The sequence below is a fragment of the Pituophis catenifer genome, unplaced genomic scaffold, assembly GCF_029215685.1.
Source record: "Pituophis catenifer annectens isolate HBS135680 unplaced genomic scaffold, rPitCat1.0.hap2 SCAF_3, whole genome shotgun sequence".
NCBI lineage: Eukaryota > Metazoa > Chordata > Lepidosauria > Squamata > Colubridae > Pituophis > Pituophis catenifer.
In genome coordinates, this window is record NW_027256883.1 from 2,382,284 (window position 1) to 2,408,268 (window position 25,985).

At 44.9% G+C, this 25,985-nt stretch overlaps 1 protein-coding gene across 4 annotated transcripts in view; it reads right to left on the reverse strand.

The window, feature by feature from the left end:
* EEF1D (eukaryotic translation elongation factor 1 delta) overlaps positions 1–25,985 on the reverse strand; it is a 39,112-nt gene that overhangs the window by 12,525 nt on the left and 602 nt on the right. Inside the window, exons 2-4 of one of the 4 annotated variants that reach the window (XM_070940258.1) lie at positions 12,086–12,209; positions 6,879–6,950; positions 479–550 (exon numbers count right to left, since the gene is read on the reverse strand). In XM_070940258.1, the coding sequence (XP_070796359.1) occupies positions 479–550; positions 6,879–6,950; positions 12,086–12,205 (264 nt within the window). In that variant the 5' untranslated portion in view covers positions 12,206–12,209. The remainder of the gene's footprint in view (positions 1–478; positions 551–6,878; positions 6,951–12,085; positions 12,210–25,985) is intronic. The other 3 variants (XM_070940260.1, XM_070940259.1, XM_070940261.1) reach the window with 3 other exon arrangements.

Here is a 25,985-nt window from a genome sequence, read left to right on the forward strand (position 1 = left end):
GGAACGCTGTTCCCTTCCCACCAAAGGAGGTCCCTATTTTTCTACTTGCATTTTTTAGATGCTTTCGAACTGCTAGGTTGGCAGAAGCTGGGACAGGTAACGGGAGCTCACCCCGTTACGCGGCACTAGGGATTCGAACCGCTGAACTGCCGACCTTTCGATCGACGAGCTCAGCGTCTTAGCCACTGAGCCACCGCGTCCCTTTAGGAGGCATAGATGTCTCTTTAAAAAAAAAGGGAGGAATTACATTACAGCTTTAAAGTCAAAGGCTGATCCCTTCCAGAAGATGCCTGAAGCTCCATAATTCAGAGCAGGAAATTGAGAAGCCAAAAAAATGCATAGAAATGGACAATGGACAGGACAGAGTTTTCCAAGCAACACAACAAGAAGCATGGAGGGCGGCCGTTTCTTCCATGCCGGCTGGGACAGACAGACAGACGGACGGAAGGCGATCGCTTCCTTCCCACAAGCGACTTACAGCCGCGCGACCCCGGTGCTTCTTGGACCGAACACCAGCGGCTTCCTGAGGGTTTTGCAAAACTGTCTTGAGCTGGAAAGGGCAAGATATATATATATATATATAGATAGATAGATAGATATAGATATATATTCTTGGTAACATAATCCCACCATGATGGAGATTCATTCATGCAGTGCAGTAGAAGGCCGATGTAGAAGAAGCCCCACGTGCAGGAATTAAAAGGATTTTTTAAAAAATACTTTCAAAAGTACCAGTATGCTGAGATTGTGAGAGCAATGAGGTCCGGAATACAGGGAGCAGGCTTAAGGCTCAAAGCAGTGTCCTCTTTAAACCAGAAAATGCCCATTATTTGGGCTGGAACCAGCTACCCTGTGAATCTCAAATGCTGCATTTATGCTGCTTAAATCAGGGGTCTCCAACCTTGGCAACTTTAAGACCTGTGGACTTCAATTCCCAGAATTCCTCAACCAGCAAAGCAAAGCTGGCTGAGGAACTCTGGGAGCTGAAGTCCACAAAGTTGCCAAGGTTGGAGACCCCGGATTTAAAGAGATTGCTTTTCACAATATGGAGAATTATAATTAGGATAACAAATGAACCTTTGCTTGACTGACTGTTCTCTGTCAAGTATTTGCAAGCCATTGGCGCATGTGTCATATAGACGCCAGTGGAGGCAGAGAGTGTCTCCACCCCTATGTGGAAAGGAGGGGCTTACCCCGAGTATAAAACCCCCTCCAACCTTTTCCACCTCGCTCTCCCCATCTCTCTCTTTTCATGTTTGTTCCTCATGAGACTTGATCTCTGTTGTACATAGTTAATATGATTTATTATACAAATAAATACGTTAAGACATTTATTTATGCATCTGCCTCTGAACTCTTCTATGCTCCTGGGTGTTTCTACGATCCCAATTCCACATTCTCCATGCAAGAAACACGACGATGAACAGGGCATTATTATGTAACATCCTTGGATGCGCAAACTGTTTGGTGAGACATGTCGTAACAGAATAACAAGAGTCGGAAGGGACCTCGGAGGTCCTCTAATCCAACCCCCTGCTCAAGCAAAAGACCCCATTTCAGACAAATGGCTGCCCAGTCTCTCCTTAAAAACCTCCAGTGATGAAGGATCCACAACTTCTGGAGGCAACTTCTGTTCCACTGGTGGATTGTTCTCACTGTCAGGAAATTAATTTCTCCTTAAGTTCTAGGTGGCTTCTCTCCTTGATGAGTTTCCCATCTGTTGCTTTTTACCCTGCCTGGAGTTGTGACTTCTCTGCCAAAGTCCTGCCCTCTAGAACAGAATGTCCTTCTAATGCCTTGGCTTTTTTCCCAGGCCTGGCACAGGGCATCTGTGAAAACCCTCTTGAACGTTTTTCAAAACTGGGTCAGGTTGCTTTGCTTGGGCCTCTAAGTTACGTACTTGCACATATTGTAAACCACCCAATGTCTTTATGCAGCTGGGCAGCCTTTAAAAATAATAATAATTATGGGAGCCGGATTTGGCCGAGACCGGAAATGTTGCAAGCGCTGAATCCAGCCAAGGCGTAAGTTCAAGTGTTTTAAAAGCAGCTGCTTACATATAAAAGGGAAAATTAAGAATTTCCGTATACGGCGTCCTCAACGGACGGCCCAAAATGTCTGTTGCTAAGTGAGATGGGCGTTAAGTGAGTTTTGCCCCGTTTTACGGCCTTTCTGACTGCAGATGTTAAATTAGGAACTTGGTTGTTAAGTGAATCTGGCTTTGTTGACTTTGCTCGTCAGAAGGTCGCAAAAGAGGATCACGTGACTCTGGGACACTTCCACCGTCGTAAATGTGAGTCGGTTGTCCAGCATCCAAATATAAATTATGTGACCATGGGGATGCCGCAATGGTCATAAGTGTGAAAAACGGTCGTAACTTTGAAAGGTCACTAAATGAACTCTTACAGGTAATCTTCGACTTAACAACAGTTCATTTAGTGACCGTCCAAAGTTACGACGGCACTGAAAAAAAGGGACTTATGACAGTTTTTCACAATTTGGTTGAGACTGAAAATATTTGAGTAATTTCAAGTGTTTTAGAAGCAGCTCTTTACGTAAAAAAAAAAAAAAAAAAAAGGAAAACCGAGAATTATTATTTTCCTGTACTCTCCTTCAAGCAGATCTAATCCATCATGAAATATAATAACCACCTTAGCTGACAGTTCTCCAAGGGTCGCTTAAAAATAGAATATGGATATTTAATACAGAACATCTGAAAAAAAAGAAAAAAGAAAAAGAAGATATATCTTCGAACAGGAGGGCTACCACCGGCCAGCCTAAACCAGAGACAGCCAGGGATAGGATGGGGCAAGGCTACGTACAGTCAGTCCTTGACTTATGACCAGAGTTGAGCCTGACATCTTTGTTGCTGAGCGAGACCCTTATTAAATGAGATTTGCCCCGTTTTACGACCTCGGTTAAGTAAATCATGGCAGCTGTTTAGTAACGTGGTTGTTAAGTGAATCTGGCTTCCCCCATTGGGAGGAGGTCGCAAAAGGGGATCACACGACCCCGGGATACCGCGACCGTCATAAATATGAATCGGTTGCCAAGGGTCTGAATTTTGATCATGTGGCTGTGGGGATGCTGCAACGGTCGGACGTCTGAAAAACGATCGTAAGTCGCTTTTTTTCCAGGGTCACTAAGTGAATGGTTGTAAGTCGAGGACTGCCTGTATTCATCTACTGATTCATACCCGACATCTAATTGCCAATTTGCTGTCAGAATTACCATCAGAGCCTCGTTCAGGGACTGTCCTAAACCAACTCAAATCCTCACACCTGCCAGAGAGGTTTGCACCGTCATATCCCATACAGGCAGTCCTCGACTTATAACATTTTTCACACTTACGACCGTTGCAGCATCCCCGTGGTCAGGTGGATCAGAATTCAGGTGCTTGGCAACTGGCATGTACTTATGCCTGTTGCAGTGTCCCGGGGCTTCACGTGATCCTTTTTTGCGACCTTTTGACCAGCAAAGTCAATGAGAAGCCAAATTGATTAACAGTCGTGTTACTACCTCAACAACTGCAAGGATTGACTCAACGGCGGCTGCAAGGAAGGTCGTAAAATGGGGCAAGGTCCACTTAACAATGGACTCGCTTAGCAATGGAAATTTTGGCCTCACTTATCGTCGTAAGTCGAGGATTAATTGTAAAGGTGCAGCTTGGCTTTTTAGGAGAAATGAAAGTTCTCCGATTTGAAGCCGAAAAGTGGGAAAGGGGTAGAATTCTGATTTTATATTGATTTTCATCTTGATTGTGGCTCAATCCAGCAGCATCTCCACAGGTGCACCTGCTGGCCTCCAATGCTAACACACCTGGAAAGGCCCCGAATGAGGAAAACGGTCTTTAAATCAGTGTCTCTGTTTCCGTTAAAAAAATTCAGAAAAAGCTCTTGTTTTCTTTAAATGTTAAATATTAAATCTTTTAAATATTCCCTGCACCAGGGTTAGAATCTGAGTAGACCCCAGGTAAATCGTTGGCTAACGACCATTTGTTTAGTGGCTGTTTGAACGGCACTGAAAAAGTAATTTAGGACCGTTTCTCACCCTTACGACCGTTGCAACATCCATTCGTGGTCACATATTCAGACGCTTGCCAACTGACTCACATTTATGACGGCTGAAGGGTCCCGGGATCACCTTTTGTGACCTTCTGACAAGCAAAGTCAATGGGGAAGCGAGGTTCATTTAACAACCTTGTTATGAACTGAACAACTGCACTGATTCGCTTAACAATGGAATCGAGAAAATTCATAAACTGGGGGAAACTCACTTAACTTAGCAAAGGAAATTTTGGGCTCAATTTTCATCCTAAGTGGAAAACTACCTCTTATCTTTCCCGGGAAACTTAAGAGGGCAGGACAGCTAGTCCTCAAACTTACAACCATTCACTTAGTGACTGTTCAAAGTTACAACGGCACTGGAAAAAAGTGACTGACCGTTTTTCCGACTTACGACCGTTGGAGCCTCCCCGTGGTCACATGATCAAAATTGAGACAACTGGAACCTGACTCACATTTATGACAGTTGCAGTGTTCCGGGGTCAGCTGATCCCCTTTTGCGACCTCCCGACAAGCAAAATCAATGGGAAAACTAGACTCACTTAACGACTGTGTTTTTAACTTAATAACAGCAGTGATTCACTTAACAACTGTGGCAAGGAAGGTCGTAAAATGGGGCAAAATTAACTTTTTTTTTTTTTTTTTTAAATTTGATTTATATGCCGCCCTTCTCCGGAGACTCAGGGCGGCTTACAATGCGTTAAGCAATAGCCTTCATTCTTTTGTATATTTTATACAAAGTCAGCTTATTGCCCCCACAAACTGGGTCCTCATTTCACCTACCTTAGAAAGGATGGAAGGCTGAGTCAACCTTGAGCCTTGGAGAGATTCGAACCAGCAGAAATTGCAGGCAGCTGTGTTAATAACAGGGTGCACTAAACCCCTGTACTATCAAGGCTCTTAACTAATGTTTCACTTAGCAACAGAAATTTGGGGCTCAATTGTGGTTGCAAGTCAAGGACTACCAGTCTCACCTCAATATCCTTCCTTCCCAGCTTGGCTAAGAAAGTCCTCAACTTATGACCCACAATTGGGAGCAGAACTTCCATTGCTCAGCAAAGCAGTTATGAAGGGGCTCGTGCCCAATTTTGTTGGCCATGGTTGTTAAGTGAATCACACAGTCCTTAAGCGAATCCGACGTCCTCCGCCGACTTTGCTTGTTGGAAGCCCAGCTGGGAAGGTCGCAAGCAGCGATCGCATGACCCCAGGACACGGATGCCAAGCACCCACATTTTGATCATGTGACTGTGGGGATGTTGTGACAGTCGTAAATGTGAGGAATGGCCACAAGTCACTTTTTTTCAGGGCCATTGTCGCTTCGGATGGTCACTAAATAAAATGGCTGTAATTCGAGGATTACCTGTACAGTGAAAAGGGTCGCAGAATGAGGCTATTCTTGTTCTCTCTCCTTCTGAGGAAGAATTACGGAAAATTCTGCAGTCAGACCAGCCAAGAATTTTGAATTGCGCATTCTGGCACCAAATAGCCCATGTTTACAGGTACTCCTCGACGTACGACCGCAATGCAGCCCAAAACTTTCTGCTGCAAACCCAGACAAGTTGTTAAGTGAGTTTCGCCCCTTTCTGGCCACAGTTGTTAAGGGAATCGCTTGCACGCATTAAGTGAGTCACACTGTTCTGAGGTAAATCTGGCTTCCCTGTCGATTCTGCTCATCAGAAGATCGCATAACTCAGGGACACTGCAACCGTCGTAAACATAGTCAGTTGTCAAGCATCCCGCAGGTAAATCACGTGACCACGTGGATGCTGCCACAGTCCTAAGTGGGAAAAATGGTCGTAAGTCATTTTTTTCACGGTCGTTGTAACTTCAAACGGTCACTAAACGAACTGTTGTAAGTCGAGGACTACCTGTAGTTGTTTAGGCTTAATCTGCAAAAGCGTTACTCCCTGGAGGAAGCCGAGCCTTAAGATTTGCTTGTCTGCGATATTGTGCTTTGCAGGATAGAGCTCACCTCACACAATCCGGGCTCCAAACAGGCGGTCAAACAAGGGTGTTTTTATTTCTTTTTTCCCCAAAGGCGACTGGACTTTGTTTTCCCTTGAAGATGTTTCGCTTCTCATCCAAGAAGCTTCTTCCGTTCTTGATCGGAAGCTTCAGTAGAACAGAAGAAGCTCCTTGGATGAGAAGCGAAACATCTTCAAGGGAAAACAAAGTCCAGTTGCTTTTAGGAAGAAAAAAAAAAGAGGCACCTTCGGGACAGCCATGACCTGGATGATTGAGAATCTCCACAGACAACCACACAGGTAAGAGTTTATCAGAGGAGGAGGAGGAAGAGGAAGGAGGACTGTTGGGTCCTTGATGCTCTCTGAGCTTGGTGGTTTTCTTGCAGACGTTTCATGACCCAACTATGGAACATCATCAGTGCTGAAAAGGAGTAGGGTTTGCAGAGAAGGGAGGGGGAAGATAACTGTGGGTTGCTGGGTGTTCTCTGACCTTGATAGTTTTCTTGCAGACGTTTCATTACCCAACTATGGAACATCATCAGTGCTAGAAGGGAGTGGGGTTTGCAGAGAGGAGGAGGAGGAGGAAAGGGGAGGGAAGGAGGAAGAAGTGGAGGCCTGTGGGGCCCTTGGTGGTTCTCTGAGCTTGATAGCTTTCTTGCAGACATTTTATTACCCAACTATGGAACATCATCAGGGAAGGAAGGAAGGAAGGAAGGAAGGAAGGAAGGAAGGAAGGAAGGAAGGAAGGAAGGAAGGAAGGAAGGGTGGGTGGGTCTGAGAGATATGCCACAGCCAGGAAAAAAAAAAGAACGGAAAGAGCCAGCTGGTGAGAGAGCGTTTGGGTACTCACTCCGGCCAGTGACTTCTGGATATTCTCCCTTGCTCTGGCAATGTCGCGCAGGATGGTGCTGGCGCCGTTCTCCTGCAAACATGCAGAAAGAACCAAGTGGTGTGTTTTCCTTCTCTTTCTCTTTCTTTCTTTCTTTGTTTCCAAAGAGGTGCATACAGACACAGGAGAAGTGGCTCCAAATGAAAGGGAGCCTTTTTAAGGTGCACAACAGCTGGCCGTGGGCCAAGGGGCCAGCATGAAAATTTGCCTGCTTAGCACAAGGGCCAAAGGCGGCCGTAGAGTTTTCCTGCGCTGTGCGGAAGGCGGGCGGCTGTCGGTCAGAGATGGTTGCAAAGGCATTTTTTAAAAAAAATACACCAGCGAATTTTAACGTTTCCCGTTTGAGTGTCCTTCGCCTTCCCCCTCCCTCCCAGTAGATTATGGCACATTCACATCACATTTCAACGAGTACAAGAGATGAAAATATAAAATATGAAACAGAAAGTTATGTCTCGATCGGGGGTCTCCAACCTTTAAGCCTGGAGGACTTCAACTCCCAGAAATCCCCTGCCTGGGGAATTGAAGTCCTCCAGGATTAAAGTTGCCAAGGTTGGAGACTCTTTGGTGGCCCGGTGAGGAGTGGGTAGGAGGGGAATCGGCTGGCACAAGCAGTTTGCCACTCGACCAAGGCCAGCTGTGTGCGCTACCCACCTGTTTGCACAGCCCGGTTCCGAATGGGCCAGGACCTGTTTAGTGGGCAGCGGCCCGGGGGTTGGGGACCCCTGGTCTAGATTACGGATATAATGTTTGGCTTCTTTTGTCACAGCCAGGAAATCAATGAAGTCTCCATTAGGGGCCCCTGTTTTTTTGCACTGTGTCACCATGTGTGGGATAGCTTGTGTTTCAGCCACGCAGTGACAATTTGGTGATGGCGATTTGTCCCACTCGCAGAGGGCATCTGCACACCTATTGTGGCCGGTGTGAATTCGGTCCGGTGTTGTTCACGTTGCACAGAGCTGATCAAACCCAGGTGGGTTTTCCACAATGCAAGGCAAACTTTGATAGTGTGTGTGTGTGTGTGTGTGTGTGTGTGTGTGTGTGTGTGTGTGTGTAGGGGGGGAGCGTCCGGCGGCAGTTTTCTGTCCGATGTTGTTTTCACCTTTTGTGAATGTTAACATCGTCTTCAACAGGTACTTTAGCAGCAGAAATGCAGGTAGCCCTCAACTTACAACCACAAGGGAGCCCAAACTTAGGTTGCCAAGTGAGACATTTGTTAAGTGAGTTTTGCTCCATTTTGCGACATTTCTTGCCACAGTTGTTAAGTGAATCAGTGCAGTTGTTAAGGGAGTAACGGGGTTGTTAAGTGAATCGGGCTTCCCCCACTGACTGTGCTTGTGAGAAGGCGGCAAAGGGGATCACGTGACCCCAGGACACTCCAACGGTCGGAAGTACAAGTCAACATTCAGCATCTGAATTTTGATGACATGACCATGGGGATGCCACAAAGGTCGCAAGTATGAAATATGGTCATCAGAAGGTTGCAAAAGGGAATCACGTGACTGGGGGACGCGGCAACAGTCGTAAGTATGAGTCTGTTGCCAAGCGTCCGAATTTGGATCGCATGACCACATGGATGTTGCAAGCGGTCATAAGTGTGAAAAACGGTCACAAGTCCCTTTTTTCAGTGCCGTTGAAACTTCCAATGGTCACTAAATGAATTGTTGTCAGTTGACGACTACCTGTAGCTGGATGGGGAAGTTAAGTTCCATAACATCCCGGTAAGACGTTGGAACCAATCAGCATGAAGGATGCGCACCTATGCACAGCTGGATGTTGGGGGGGGGTGTTTGCATCAGCCCATCTGCAGCCCTCTGCAACCTCAGCTTACCCATCAAACCCTTCACCCCATCGCTTTTGTGGCAATAGTTGGGGCCTGTTGTTATCAACTCTTCGTGGCTACATGAATTCTCTTGCAATACTGCTATGGGAGTGGGAGGGGCAACCACCCAAATTTAGCATTAGGCAGGTGAGGGGGACTATGCCCAGCCACACTCATGCTGCTGTCAGTAAAATTATTTGCCGTAAAAAAGGGGCGCATGCAAAATATACCACAAATTGCTTCCGTAATTCTATCGGTTTCCGGCCCCAAATGCAAGTCAGTAGGTTCATTTGGGGAAACTGAGAAATACAATAAAAATGTTATTTATCCCCAGGATATTCCGGCCAGAATTGCAAGATGAGTAATTTATGGTTTTGGGGTTTTTTTTTTATTTCTATATTGTCCATTATACTTGAGTGCCTCTGAGTGGTTATGGGTATTGAATTGGAGGCGGCTTAAATTCTGTGCTCTCGAATTTGAAGAAAACTCTGCTTGCGTATTAAAGGGCTTTAAAAAGGGCCTATCCCTCCTGTCCCTAATCAAGGACTGAGATATTAAAATGAAAAATTGAAGGGGATTGATGGTGGGACAGGCAAAAATACTGGAACAAATAAGCAGAAAAGGCTTGTGACAGATTAGCTGTGAGATCAGAACCGGCTGATCTAACAATTCCCATTCAGATTTGTCCACCAGCTAAGGACACAGGGTGACAAACACTTTCTCCCAAAAGTGAGGAATAAAATACACTAAAAAATTAATTTTTCAAAATACAACTGCGGTACAGAACTTGGATCTACAGAGCTCCTGTACAAAGCCCCACATATAAGGGCCTGCTTTAATGTATCCGGATAGTTTCTCTTCTCTGGGGTGCTCGCTGAGTTTGACGGCTTTCTTGCAAACATTTCATTACCCCACTAACCAGGGTGGATAAAAATCAATGATTTAAAAAAAAAAAAAATCTGATTTTTTTGATTTAAATCGGATTTTTTAAATTTTTATCGAATTTATTTTAATAAAAAACTTTTGGGGTAAAAATCTATCGTAAGATAGTTTTTTATTTAAGATACATACATAATTGAGTTTATTCAGCTTGAAATGGAGCTTAGTTACGTAGCAGGAGGCTGTATATTCTGCAACGCTGGGACTATCGGTGAGTCAACAGTGGGTCAAAGGAGTAGCAGAGATGACAGCTGCTCTTTAAAAATTAGGATTTAAATCGAGTTGATTTAAATCAAAGCCTTTTTGCTAGTGATTTAAATCATGATTTAAATTGTGATTTAAATCAACTCGATTTAAATCAAATCCACCCTGCCACTAACATCATTAAGAGCCGAGGTGGCGCAGTGGTTGGAGTGCAGTACTGCAGCTGACTGCTACTTCAGCGGACTGCTAGTTCAGCAGATCAGCGGATCAAATCTCACCGGCTCAAGGTTGACTCAGCCTTCCATCCTTCCAAGGTGGGTAAAATGAGGACCCAGATTGTTGGGGGGGCAATATGCTATTTAGTATACTGTCTTTGGTGTAAGCCGCCTAGAGTCCTCGGAGAGTGGGCGGCATAGTAATATGACTAATAAATAAATAAATAAATAAATAAGTGCAAGAAAACCACCAAGCTCAGAGGCCAACAGGGACCCCACAGTTCAACCATGAGCTACGAAGATTCCCTGCTATTATAGTATCTTTTGAGTTGTGAGCATACAAGCCCAGGAGAAACCCCCCCACTTCTAATTTTTCCGCATACAACCAGGAGAACCACTGAAAACCAGTAGCAGCTGCATGGAGATGGGGCTGGGCTGGGGAATACGCGGCTTTAAAAAACGCAGCTAAATAGGACGGCATAGCGCCAGTGCAGGTGGATGGGCCCACCCGCAGGTCACAACTACCGGTTTTCCCGAACTGGCTGAATCCCACCCCTGGGCTTATTTTAATAAGCCAGTTTCAAACCAGGATCCCTGGCTTGTCCCAGAAGAGGGAATGGCCCCAGTGACAGACAATGCAAAATGGAGGGATTTCCCCTACAAGGGAGGAGAGTGAAGGAGTTGGTGTTAAAACTATTTTAGGGATTAAAAGTTTCCCGTTAGCTACGGTGCTTGGATACCTGTGAGCCAGGATCTCAGATTACTACAAATACAGGTCATCCTCGACTTAAAACAGTTCATTTAGTGACTGTTCAAAGTTGGAACGGCACTGAAAAAAGTGAGTTATGACCATTTTTCACATTTACAACCGTCGCTGCATCCCCAAGGTCATGTGATTAAAATTCGCTTGGCCACTGGCATGTACTTATGACGGTTGTTAAGCTCACGTGATCCCCTATTATGACCTTCCGACGAACCAAGTCGATGAAGAAGCCGGATTCACTGAACAACCGGGTCCCTAACTGATCAACTGCAGTGATTCACTTAACAACTGTGGCAAGAAAGGTTGTAAAATGGGGGCAAAACAAATGTCTCACTTAACAACAGAAATTTGGGGCTCGATGATGGTCATAAGGTGAGGAGTACCTGTATTTAGTGTTCAAACTGAATGTGACATGTTACAGGTAATCCTTGACTTACAAATACACCTTTAGCAACCAAAGTTACAATGGCAATGGGGGGGAAAAAATGACTTAGGACCATTTTTCGCTCTTACGACCGTTGCAGCATCCCCCCCCAGGGTCACGTGATCAAAATTCAGACCCTTGGCAACGGATTCATATTTACGACGGTCGCAGTGTCCCGTGGTCACGTGATCCCCTTTTGCGACCCTCTGGCAAGCAAACTCCATGGGGGAGGCAGATTGACTTAACAATCTTGTGACAACAAAGGTCGTAAAATGGGGCAAAACTCACTTAAGAACCATCTTGCTTAGCAAAGGGAATTTTGGACTCAAGCCTGGTTGTAAGTCGAGGACTACCTGCATGTTATACTGAGGGTTACTTAGGAATCGGGCCACCCCCCCACAAAGGAGCAGACCTCTCAACTGTTTGCTTGAGTCTCCTTGAAGGTGGCCTCCCCCCCCCTTCCTTGCCAAAGACCCAAAATTATTGGGAAGTTCAAACCTTACCCAATTCCAGGGGTGACTGAGAATGGAACAACAGTTCAAAATGGCCGGAGAAATACTTTCTATGAATCAAGTTACGATGCCGATAATTGAGCAGAGATGGGACAGAGATGTGTTTGGAGAGTTGGGTCAGAACACAAGGCCTTGTGGAGACATCAACGCAGGAGAAAAATACAAGCTTGGATGGATCAGAGATAACTAGTAGAGAATTCGCAATTACAGGCAGAAGCACCGTTTGTATTGGGCCAGATAAAATGAGAGGCCACCTGTGGCTTGGACACGGGAGATGTTAGCATCTTCTTACCTGCTGGCAGGAAGGGCTGCGGGCTGGACCGTTGATCTGTTCGTAGTACCGTTTCTCAGCATCGTCGTATTTGAATTTATCGAACCAGATCTTCTCGTGCATGAGGAAGTGGGTTGCCATTTTTCTGCAGAGAGGAGGAGGAGGTTAAATAAATATTTGAAAGCACTTGTTTTTAGGATCAGGTCACCGGATGACCACGAGTCATTCCTCTCTCCATCCCTTAGGGCTGCAGCTTGTAAGAACTCACTAACCTATCACTTTAGATTGGGGTGTCTAACCTTGGTGTCTTTAAGACTTATGGACTTCCACTCCCAGAATTCCCCAGCCCAGATCTATACAAAAAAGCTGACCAAAATGCAATCAAACAAGCAATTACTTGAATCATTTCACACCTGAAAACTGATCACTAACTACCAGTTACAAATTTTGATTTCAAAGAGTGGTACAGAAGGAGCAGTGCCCTGACCCTGCCTATTCTTTCTCAGAAGATACGTAGACACCAGTATTACAAACAGCACCCGATCCTTAAGACGGCACAGAACAATGGGCTTAGCAGTACCCCAACCTTCTCAGTACACCCTGAACAGGCCTCCACTAATAGAGCCCTCAAGGGGTTGAACAAAACTACACAAAGGAGCAAGAGCCACTGTTTTACAACAGTGCCAATTGCCAAATTGTTTCGGGGAAAACTTTTATCTGGCTGCCTGGTAGTTCAGGGATTAAGTACGAATCTCAATCTTCCTACTCTTTCAATCTGCCTCTGGAAGAGAAACCTTTTTAAAAAGAAATGCACAAGGTAATAAATGCCGGATGTGGGGTTGGAATTCAGCAACAATGGAGATGGGGTACAGCACCGAGTACCATGAACGCCATCAAAAAGTACTTCATCTCAAGAGACATCCAAATTCTGATTTACGCCACTCGTGGCCTGCCTAAAACTCAGTCAAGTAGTATCCAGGGTGTTTTATCCTTCAAAACATCTCCGCACACTGGTGTCCCTCTTGCGAAGCAGCAGTTTGGATTCGGTTCTACCAACGTCGCCACCAAGGGGGAACCACGACAACTTGTCACAGGACATCTCGCCAGGGCCAATTCGCGGTGGGACAAGAACGACACGAATGTCAAAGAAAGAGTGGAATGGAATCATTCAAGGAAGGAGGGACAGGATGAAATGAGAGTGGCAAAAATTACAATTCATTCAATTAAATTGAATTGTTGAATTGTCCTGTAGCGACAATTTGTGGGGAGTTGGCCATGACAAGTTATCCCACGGAGATCTGCCTGCGGCAAGTTGTTCCATCCCACCACCAAGGGCAGGACTTAGGTGACGCACAAATTTGACACCTTTTCTCAAATGAGACCAGGCAAAGCAGGCATCCAACACATTGCATGCAGACAAGCATTAAGGGGAAAGGGGGGGGGGCTTTTAAAATCTAGATTCACTGAACGAAATACTCTTTCATCTCATATTAGCTCACGGGGACTCCCTTGGTACACGTGTCTGTCAAGTCGACTGAAACAGAGACAAAGGACAACCTCTTTCCAAACCCTTTCCTTAAATTTGGAACACCGGAATCCCTTCTCAGAATACAGAATAAGAGAGCTGGAAGGGACCTTGGAGATCTTCTAGTCCAACCCTCTGCTCAAGCAGGAGAACCTGTACCATTTCAGACAAAATGTTTGTCCGGGTCTCTTCTTAAAAGCCTCCAGTACTGGGAGCACACGCAACTTCTGGAGGCCAGATGTTCCACTGGTTAATTGTTCTGTCAGGAAATCTCCCCTTAGTTCTGGGTTCTCCTAAAACAGTAGAGTTAATTTCCTTTTTTCAATAATGCTCCTTGCCAAAAGGGAGCATCATGAGCCATGGTGGCGCAGAACACAGTACTGGAGGCTAACTACAGTTTGGCAGTTCGATCCTGACCGGCTCAAGATTGACCCAACCTTCTGTCCCTCCAAGGTCAGTAAAATGAGGACCCAGATTGTTTGGGGCAATAGGCTCTGTAAACTGCTCAGAGAGGGCTGGAAAGCACCGGGAAGCGGTATGTAAGTCTGCTAGTGCTATCTATCTACATCCAATCTCTCTCTATGTCTGTCTGTCTGTCCATCCACCTCTCCTGTCAGTCAGTCCGTCCATCCATCTATCTAAATGCAGTATTGCAGGCTGCCAACTGCCGGGCCTTCGATCCTGACCATCTCAAGGTTGACTTGGCCTTCCGAGATGGGTAAAATGAGGACCCAGATTGTTGGGGGCAAGAGGCTGGCTCTGTAAACTGCTTAGAGGGGGCTGCAAAGCACTTTGAAGCGGTATATAAGTCTAACTGCTAGTGCTATCTTAGCCCTGGCCGTGGCCAGTTGCACACCAACAACTCCCATGCCCTCTGCACGCTGAGTCTGAGTTGTTATAGCTATGCTGTTGGGCCGGAGAACATCCACCCCCACCGCCCCCGCCAAACACCCCCAAATGCATGCTTTTCCTACTTAGCATCAGGCTCTGGTGTGCTGGAGGGCTGCGCAGTGGGCTGGGTGGCTTTAGCTCGCGCGGCTTCCGATAGTCTGCTGGCTTCTTCTTGGGCAAGGGAGGCATAGAAGCAGGCTTCTGCACTGTCGTACGTGGGCTTGTTGAACCACAAAGATTCCGTGTCCGGGTGCATAAAGTGCCAGGCAGGAGGTTGCGGTGCGGCGGCTGCCGTTTCCTGGGGCGTCAGAGTCCCAACTGCAGCGTGGTTTCCCCGTTTTCCCGTTGACTGCTTCCGTAGGCTGCTCCGGCCCTTCTTCTCTTTCCGGCTCTTTCTGGAGATGTCCGCGTGGCCGCGCTCCTGCAGCCTCACCTTCCCTGGAGGGTGGCCGTCAAACATGTTGGCATAGAATAATCGCTCGGCGTCATCATAGATCGGCTTCTCCAGCCAGACTTCGGACAGCAGGGCTCGCAAACTGGAGCCCGGAGGCTTGCCGTTGACCGTCTGGTTTGCATCTCCGGCCGGGATGAGCGGAGCGGTGGGGACCTGATGCTCGGCATCGGCAACATGGGCCGGGGTCGAAGGAGTAGCCAGGGCCGTCACGTAGCCTTCGTCAGGGGTGACGGGCCCGGCGCTGGCCAGCTTCAGGACGGACGGGGGCTGCAGCAGGTGTGCGAGCGTCACAAGCTGGGACCTTTCGACAAAGGCTCTCTCGGCAGCGTCAAAGTGGAATTTGTTGACCCACACATCCTGAATGACGTGATGGCACGCCATGAGGCTGCCGTGAGTGCAGTGCAAGACGGCCTGGTTTCCAACATGCTCGGTCTCGGCCTGGACGGCGTCTTCAGACCAAGGCACCACAGCAGCTGGCTCCACGATGGGAAGCGCCACCAGGGGCAAAGAGTCGGCGAGTTTCACGTGGTAGGCAGATTCCGCTTGGTCAAACCGAGGTTTGTCAAACCAGACGTGGTCAGCCAACAAACCCGCCAAGACGGGATCTATTTTGGGCCCTAAAGACTTGGCTTTGGGCGATAACTTCCTTTTCTTCTGCTTCTTCCCACTGCCAACCCGCCACAGCTCTGCCTTCAACACTTCCTCGGCGCGTTCCTCGTGGCAGAAGCCATTCACGGCCACCAGCTCTTGGCAAGACCCGGCCGCCGAGGCGGCTAACGCTGCTTCTCGTTCATAGTGAAGCCTCTCGGCCTCGTCGTACTTAGGCTTGTCCACCCAGACCTTTTCGGTGGGGTACAGCAGCTTCCTGGTTCTCATCTTCCGAACGGGATGCCAGCATGAAGAGACAAGGACAAAGGTACAGTGGCTGAAATAACACACCACAAGCAGCGGGCAGTGCCACGGCGTTTTCCAACCTGGGCGCATGTCCCCTGCCAGCTGGGAACTCTAGAACGGTGGCGCCAGATGTTTGACGGGAGCAAGCTTGGAAAGGCTATGCAATGCCCCCGAGCGCCACCATTTATAGGCAGTCCTCAACATACGACCACAATTAAGCCCAACATTTCTGTGGCTAAGCAAGACAGTTAAAGGAGTCTTGCCCCATTTTACGACCTTTCTTGCCGCAGTTGTTAATTGAATCACTGTAGTTGTTAAGTTAGTTGCACGGCTGTTAAGTAAATCTGGCTTCCTCATGGGCTTTGTTTGTCAGAAGGTCACAAAAGGGGATCACTGTGACCCCCCCCCCCGGGACACTGCAACCGTCATAATTATGAGTCAGTTGCCAAGCGGCCGAATTTTGATTACATGACCATGGGGGGGATGCTGCAGCGGTCCTAAGTATGACAAATGGTCGTAAGTCACATTTTTAGTGCCGTAGTAAGTTTGAACGGTCACTAAATGAACCTGTTGTAAGTTGAGGACTACTTGTATACATAGTCCTCGACTTACGATGACAATTGGGGACCAAATTTCTGTGGCTAAGCAACATTATTTTTAAATGAGTCATGGTCCATTTTACGCCGTTTTGCTGTGACAGTTAAGTGAATCGGTGCAGTTGTTAAGTGAATCTTGCGGTCTTTAAGTGAATCCAGCTTCCCCCACTGACTTGGCTTGTCAGAAGCTGGCTGGGAAGGTGGCCAAGAGCTATCCCACGATCCCAGGGATGCTTCAACTGTCGTAAATATGTGCTGGTTGCCAGGACACTAATTTTGATCATGTGATTGTGGTTATGCTGCAATGGTGGTTAGTCAAGGGCCGACTGCAAGTCATTTTTCAGTGCCACTGTAACTTTAAACAACTGGTCGTAAGTTGAGGACTACCTGTATACAAAATTGGATGATTGCGCCATTTTTTTTTTAAAAAAAAGTGCTTTAAGCAAACTGTTTAGAGAGCTCTTCTGCCCCTTGTTGTTCTCCAGTATGCCAACAATATTTTTATTTCTTTATGCTTCGTATTTCTTAAACCGCCCATCTTCCTTGTGAGTACTTGAGCAAGCAGCTTCAGCAGAAGTAGGCAACTCGTGTCTGCCAGATGTTCGGACTTTTAACATTCCCACAATTTGCCTGCATCAGTCCCGAAAGGGGCTCAAGTCCTAAACATCCAGAAGAGACAGAGAAACAACTTCTTGGAGAAGCTCAGAACTTCCCTGGAGCACGTTGAAACCCATATTCAAGGGTCTTGGCATGGCTAGCGGTTTTTTGGGGGGCTGGAGTGGCCGATCAATACTGTCTGGGCCATGAAGAACTGGCAAGGTCTCCGCAAGTGGCAGCGCATGCCTGGGGTTGGAAGCTAAGCAGGATTGGGCCTGGTAACTATTTGGATGGGAGACCACCAGGAAAATATGTGGGAATTAGGCTAGACTTATTTTTAAAAATCCTGGAAGATTGGCAAGAAAACAGCATGAAGGAGTGTTCCATAAGTCATTAAGAGCTTTAAAAGGTATGTGTGTGTGTGTGTGTGTGTGTGTGTGTGTGTGTGTGTCTATTTGTGTGTGTTTTGAGGGACACTGGTATGATTTGGCTAGAAGTCTCTGTTGTCACCCTTAACATTCAGCACAAGTAGCCCTCGCTTAGCAACCAAAATTGGGACTGGCAACTTGGTTAAGGGAAGCACTTGCTAAGTGAACCCACAACTGTACTCATTGTCTTATTAGAAAGTCATAAATGCAACGTTACTTTTTTTTAATCATCATCGTAATTGCAAATGGTTGCTCTACAAGGCAGTCACTAAACGAGAACCGCCTATACTGAAAGAAATTCAGTCCCATCCCTCCTGGTGAAGAAGGGGAGAGTCCGCCACAATTTACGGCCCAAAACGTCCCATAAATTTGCCAGTTCTGTTTCTTCTAGAAGGGGATATTTCACACAAATAAAGCAGAATTAAAAGTTAACTCTCAGCGGGAAAAACTGACTTCTTAGTTAAACGACATTTTAAGAACCTGGTTGGCAAAATTACTCTACACTCCCCAAAAGGTCCTGCTGAGGTAGGATACTCAAATTATGTGCTACCAAGGAAGGATTTCTGAACCTTTGCCAGTTTTAAATATATACATGATTGACAATTTTGGCGCCACGCTGTGGAAACAAACACGTGGCCCACGTGGAGATGAAAATTACTTGGTATTAACCTGAACAAGTCAGGCCATTCCTCGAAGTGCTGTTTGTTGTTTAAAATGTACATGTCATCTCAGGCATGTTAATAACATTTTCCCTACTTACTGTTGGAGACTTGAAATGGAGCACTCTACTACAAATCTGAAAAAAGTTATTTGTCTAACCTTGAGTGCATCCATCACAAATTTGTCGTAAGATGTTAAAAAGCTGTAAGCTGTTATGAGCCAAGTCCCGGAATAAAGCATTAGGTGAACTTCTAAGGAATTGTGACAGGCACTAAATGCCTTTGACATCACAATGCCACCTCGGGGGAGACAAACTAAGGGCTTGTAATAGTAGCTTTAGCTTAGTGTAAATTATATGATTGTCACAATTCTAGTATATATATATTTTTCTACTGTGCCTTTCTACTTTTAACACATTTATAATCCAGTATTGCAGTGATGTTGTTTTTTACATACAAAGCCATACAAGGAACATTTTAACTGTGCTCCTGGCATAAGAATTCCCTTGGGCAATTTTGGATACCATCTGTCTTAGATCTAAAGTGGATCAAAGAATAAAATACCAGCCCAAGGATTAGGAAAAAGAAGAGACAAGGGTGTTATCGAAAGATTGAAACAGGGAGGCTGAAGGACCTGAAAGGTTTTGTAAGTTTAAACACATTTGCAGGAGGGAGGTCCAATTTATACAAAGATAACTTGGGAGAAGTTTTATTTTAACAGCCAGAGGGCTTTTGCGTGTACAAAATGCACAAAATACAGCGACATCTTTCTATCGCAAAAATCAAACTCTGCCCTTGTCAAATAAAACTATTATTATATGGAGTTTGAAATGTGTCTTGCTCAGGTAAAATTAGATTGATTTATATACAGTACCTTTACTGTAAGAATTTCCTTTATTTATGATTCACATTTTTGCACCAACCATCCATCTCAGACGGGGACTATCTTGGCCAATCTTTTTGTCTTCTCAGACTTGAGAATCATCTCAATCAGCCAAGCAATTCATTTGTTTGCCAGATTTTCGGGAAAGAAATGGTGTGGGCTATATCAGGGGTCTCCAACCTTGGTAACTTTAAGACTTGTGGACTTCAATTCCCATAATTCCTCAGCCAGCAAAGCTGCCCTTGTTAAATTAAGCCAGCAAAGTCTTAAAAGTTGCCAAGGTTGAAGACCCCTGGGCTATATCACCTCCCCTAAATCCTAAAGTGATTCAGGGACTAGAAGAACAGGTTCAAACATTTCTAGGAGGGAAAGCAAGCCACTTAAAAAGTGCTGTTTTTTATAAATCAATTTATTAAGAGCAGCCAGCCGTAAAAAACGGAGTTTATGGATTCTTTTAAATATATCAAAATGTTCGCAGCACAACAACATACCAAGTTCACAGAACCACCAAATTATTTTACATTTGTTTCCGGAAGGCAGTAAACTTAGTTTGCCCATATACAGGCACTCCCCAATTTACAATCACAATTGAGTGCATAATTTCTGGTTGTTAACCAAGATAGTTGTTAAGTGAGTTTTACCCCATTTTTATGACTTTTCTGGCCAACTGTTAAGTTAATCGCTTAACCGTGTTAAGTTAGTAAGATGGTTGTGATGTGAATCTGGCTTCCCCATTGACTCTACTTGTCAGGTCGCAAAAGATGATCACATGATCCTGGGACAGCTGCAACAGTCATAAATACCAGTCAGTTGCCAAGCCGCTGAATTTTGATCACGTGACCAGAAGTTTGAAAAATGGGTCACGAGTGAACTTTTTTCAGTGTCGCTGTAACTTGGAGCAATCACTAATGTTCGTAAGTTGAGAAGTACCTGTTCTGGGGTAAGGCTTTCATGGCTGGCCTGGGTTGGGCTTCAGAATTTAGTGGCCCCTCCAACCTTGGCGACTTTACGACTTGTGGACTTCAACTCCCAGAATTCCTCAGCCAGCATACGCTGGCTGAGGAATTCTGGGAGTTGAAGTCCACAAGTCGTAAAGTCGCCAAGGTTGGAGACCCCCGGTTTAGATTATGCATTTTTCTGGCATTTTATGGGCAGCTGTGGCTGGCATCTTTCAAGGTGGCCTGCAATGGAGCAAGGACTGCCTGAATCCCTCTCTCTATAGCCTGATGGCCTGATTTATCATTGGATGTTCTTTGTATGGCTTTGCTGGCTATTCGCAGTGCTTTGGGAATGGGAAGGATAAATACTGAAGATAACGCTAACCCGTAATGTGGCTTGCTTGGTGTGGCTTAGTTCATCATGTGAAAAAAAACCCATCCCGAGAACAAAGTGACAGCTTTTTAAACACCGTGGGTGAACCCACATATGATGTGCTAGAAAACCTTTATATTATTGTGTGTTATGTCAACATTGTGGCATACTACCAGCAGTTTTGCTGATATCGAAGACCTGAAGGCTTCTAAACAGCCGTGTTACAGAACTACAGCTTCTCTGACCGAAATGTCATTTTTCTCGTCCTACCACTCTGTTACATCAGAAAGAAAGAGAGAAGTATGAAAAGAAGTAAGAGATCTCAAAATGATAGGACTCAAAAGAGATTCGCGTGGTGGTGGGGGAACGACTTCTAGTGTAAACCGGTCAAGAAATGTTCGGTGTTGTCGGCAAATACTTACTTTCTGGTTCCTAGGAAAGCATTAAAAGGAGAAGAAAGAGAAAGCATTAAAAGGAGAAGAAAAGAAAAGTGAAAATATTGTTTCTATAGGTAACAACAGAAGAGAGTAAAATGACAAATCGCTGGAATAGTAATGTAAAAACCATACTCTGAGATTACACTGTTGATTAAAACAGTGTTTCTCAATCGTGGCAGCTTGAAGATGGGTGGACTTCAACTCCCAGAATTCCCCAGCCATCTTCAAGCTGCCACGGTTGAGAAACATTGGCACATGCCAGTGGCACAAGGACTTCTGCTGAATTCAGAATTCCATTTTCCTTTAAGTCCAAAGTTAACAAATTTCCAGTATGTCCTACCCACAGTAGGACTAACCACCCCCCCATATCTCCAAAGATTGAGAGCTGTTTCTCTATCATTTTAAACTTAAAATAAGCCCAGTTATGAAGATAAATTTCCAAATTAGCAGCAAAAACCTATGATGGGGCTTTATTTCAGATTCTGTACATTAATTTTAGTTGTAAAACAACTATTACATCCAGTTCCTCATTCATAAACCCCCTCCTAATAATTAATTCTACTATTCAATGTAATGCCTAGGCCAAACCCACCGAACTAAATTTATTAAATTTAACATCCATCTGATCGCTTTTCCAAATATGAATATGTACATTATCTTCAATATAACAAATATATGAAAATAACTCCTCTTATCTTACAGTTGTAAAAAAAAAAAAAACATTCTAGAATGCTATTGATCACTTCAGTGCTAAACTGTAAACAATGAAGGTGGGTTCCTATTTAAAATATGGCCATAAAACACCTGCAACTTGTAAAGCTATGAAGTCCACCACCAAACCCACTGGAACTGACCTGCTAGGCACGTGAATTGACATGCATACTCCATGTTCTGTTGTGCATGTGGACAGCCATAAAAATCACCTACTATTCATAGACTAACAATAGTGTAATGTTTTAATTTAAGCTCTCATCTGCGAATGGTAGGTTATTTGCTATAGGATCAATAAAAGCATGCCTGAGAATTTGGTTGATCACAAAATGTTTATTTGTATGCTAGAAAGCTAAAGAAAAAGAAAAAAAAGCTAAAGACCAGTTAAGACAGCATGCCTGGTTACAATAAAAAACAAATCAGTCTAGAACAGAAAAAGTTGCAAAAGAAAAAAAAAGAGAGAAAACCAAGAGCAGACTATATCTAATGATGTACCAATAAAGGAGAATATTTGTAGCTCAGGGTTGACATGATGGGTCCTTGATGCTCTCTGAGCTTGCTTGTTTTCTTGCAGACGTTTCATTACCCTAACTAGGTAACATAATCAGTGCTAGTGCTGTACTGGTATTACCTAGTTGAGGTAATGAAACATCTGCAAGGAAACAACCAAGCTCAGAGAGCTCCTCGTCTAATGTTATGCATAAAAACTGCTGACAATCCGCATACAATTAAAGTACCATATCCTGGTACAGCGCAACATTAAAAATTGAACAGGGACTGCATCCAAGAGAAGGGAATGACGCAGCAGGCAAAAACGTGGCTCTCCAAGGTCTTCCAAGTCTTCTTTTTTTTAAGTAACAGGAGTAGATGTTCTACGTAGTTACTTGTTCTAAAGATGAGGCAAACAAAAAGCCTGACATTTGTAACTAGAATTCCTTTAACAACTGGGAAACGTTACACTGGACAAAGCTATTAAGTCACAAATTAGTGTGCAGAACCATCACAAAGTACAGGTAATCTTTGACGTAGGGTAATAATTGAGGCCAGAATTTCTCTTTGTATACTACTAGGTGGTTCTTAGGCGACCCCTGCCCAATTTTAAAACCCTTTGTGCCAAGGTTGTTAAGCAAACCATGCAGCTGTTAAGCGAATCCTGCTTCCCCTCCCCCATCGGTTTTGCATGTCGGAAAGCTGGCCAGGATGGTCGCCAATGGCAATCCCCTGACCCTAGGGACGCTGGCTGCAACAGCCATAAGTCTAAGGACTGGTGGTATGGGGTTTTTTTTCTTAATGCTGCTCTACTTTTGAACAGTTACTAAGTTGAGGACTACTGTATTTCCCCCAAAAGGAGATCTAACTGGAAAATAAGTCCTAGTATGATTTTTCAGGATGCTCGAAATATAAGCCCTTCCCCCAAAATAAGTCCCAGGTGACAACCAGACAGATGCATAGTACCGTATTTCCCTGAAAAGAAGACCTAGACGGAAAATAAGCTCTAATGCTTCTTTTGGAGCAAACATTCATATAAAATCTGGTCTTATTTTAGGGGGGGAATATGTTTCCTGTATGAGGAGTTCCAGTACTTCTATCAGAATCGAGTCCCTTGAGGACAAGAGTTATGAACGTGATAAACGGTCACTTACTAGGAAAAGGCAGCTTCACCAAACTCCTAAAACAAAACTTTCATTAGTGTGCCTTCGTTCTCCCAAGAGGAAATGAATGCAACCCCTTTTTTCTCTCAGGCAACTCAACTTTTTTTTAAAAAAAAAATGGGTTGAGAAAACAAGATTTCACCAGCAAAACCGGTTAAGGCCTTGAAGGGCAGAGCTTCTAATCTATTTCACAGCTAGCTGCCTGCAGGCTCAGTCTTAAGGCCTGGCCCTCTTCCACCCCTTGGCTCAGGATTTCCAAAAGCCAAAAACGGCAAGGCAGGGCAAAGGATGGCAACGAGTGGACAGAGCACGACAGATTACAGGTAGTCCTTGAGTTACGACTACAAGAGAGCCAAAAACTGCCATTGGTAAGCAAGACAGTTAAATGATTCCCCCCCTCCCCATTTTATGATCTTTCTTGTCAGAGTTAAGTGAATCACTGCAATTAAGTTGGTAACCCAGCTGTAAAATGAATCTAACTTCCCCATTGAGTTTGCGTGTATAATCGTCATAACCATGAACCGGTTGCCGAGTGTGTGAATTTTAACCACATGAGCAGAGGGATGCTGCCAATGGTCATAAGTGTGAAAACCGGTCACTTTTTTTCACTGCAATTGTAATTTCAAACGGCCACAAAACAAATGGATGTAAGTCAAGGACTATCTGTACAGAATCAACTAATGCCCCAAGACCTAATCAATTAATGTCCCAAGACCTAATAAACCTAAACCAAATACAGTGTTTCTCAATCTTAGCAACTTTTAAGATGGGGGGGGGGTGTTTCCACAAAGATACTTTTTTTTTCAAAAGGCAACTGGATCTTCTTTGTTTTTCCTTGAAGACGTTTTGCTTCTCATCCGAGAAGCTTCTTCAGCTCTGACTGAATGCTGGAGAATGGAAGGATTTATATTCCTTGCAGAAAGCTGGTCATTTGCTCTCTTTAAGAGAGTCACTGAGGCCACTTGGGGGTTTGTCTGTGCCTTCAGGGTCACCTGAGTGGTGCAAATGGGTGTGGAGCCTTCTTGGAGGTGTTGAGAGGACTGTGATGTGGACAGGAGAAGGCTAGTGTCATCTCCCTTCCGCTCAGTTGAGAAAGGGCTGTTCAATTTTAAGACATGTGGCCTTTGGCAAACCGCTGAGTGGACTCAACAACTGTTAGAAAGAGTGCTTATGACCAGATGATTGAAAGGAATATACATCCTTTCTTCGGTCAGAACCGAAGAAGCTTCTTGGATGAGAAGCGAAATGTCCTCAAGGAAAACAGTTGCTTCTTGAAAAAGTACCTTTGGGACAACCATGACCTGCATGACTAAGAATCTCCATAGGCTTCAATCAATCAGAATAGAGCTGGAAGGGACCTTGGAGGTCGTCTAGTCCAACCCCCTGCTCAGGCAGGAATACCATTTGAGACCAGGAGCTATCCAATCTCTTCTTGGAAACCTCCAGTGTTGGAGCACCCACAACTTCTGGTGGCAAGCCGTTCCACTGATGAATTGTTCTCACCGCTGTCGTAAAAATATCCCAATAAAATAAAACAGGAAACAGCAATACAATAAACACTTCCTACTTTTAAGATTCAGAGCCATTTGTTAAGCTATTTGTCCGTTTCTCACACTGTCAAGGCGGATACAAAATAACAGAGTTGGAAGGGAGCTTGGAGGTCTTCTAGTCCAGCCCCCTGCTCAAGCAGGAGACCCTACACCATTCCGGACAGGTGGCTGTTCCAACCTCTTCTTAAAACCCTCTAGTGATGGAGCATACACAACGTCTGGTGGCAAGCTGTTCCACTGGTCAATTGTCCTCACTGTTAGGAAGTTTCTCCTCAATTCCAGGTTGCTTCTCTCTTTGATCAGTTTCCATCCATTGTTTCTTGTTCTGCCTTCTGGTGCTTTGGAAAATAAGTTGACCCGCTCCTTTTTGGGGCACCCCTCAAATACTGGAATGTTGCTATTGTGTCCCCCATTAGTCCTTCTTTTCTCTAGACTGGCCAAACCCAAATTCCTGCAACCGTTCATCATCTGTTTTAGTCTCCAGGCCTTTCATCCAGGGGTGGGCAAATGTGGCCCTTTTACAACTCCCAGAATTCCTGAGAGCGCCAAACTGGCTCAGGAATTCTGGGAGTTTTTTTTTATTTATTTGATTTATATGCCGCCCTTCTCCGGAGACTCAGGGCGGCTTACAATGCGTTAAGCAATAGCCTTTATACTTTTGTATATTTATACAAAGTCAGCTTATTGCCCCCACAAACTGGGTCCTCATTTTACCTACCTCAGAAACGATGGAAGGCTGAGTCAACCTTGAGCCTTGGAGAGATTCGAACTTGCAGTAATTGCAGGCAGCAGATGTTAGTAACAGTGCTTTAGTCCACTGTACTACAGGCTCTTTATACTTTATACAAAATATACTTTTGTATATTTATACAAAGTCAGCTTATTGCCCCCACAATCTGGGTCCTCATTTTACCTACCTTAGAAAGGATGGAAGGCTGAGTCAACCTTGAGCCTGGTGAGATTCGAACTTGCAGTAATTGCAGGCAGCTGATGTTAGTAACAGTGCTTTAGTCCACTGTACTACAGGCTCTTTATACTTTATACAAAATATACTTTTGTATATTTATACAAAGTCAGCTTATTGCCCCCACAATCTGGGTCCTCATTTAACCTACCTTAGAAAGGATGGAAGGCTGAGTCAACCTTGAGCCTGGTGAGATTTGAACTTGCAGTAATTGCTGACAGCTGATGTTAGTAACAGTGCTTTTAGTCTGCTGCGCCACCAGGGCTCTTCTAGTTGAAGTCCACAGGTTGTAAAAGGGCCGCATTTGCCCACCCCTGCTTTCTCAGCTTAGTTCAAACTAAGTTCACCCACCCTAAAAATAATGTAGGA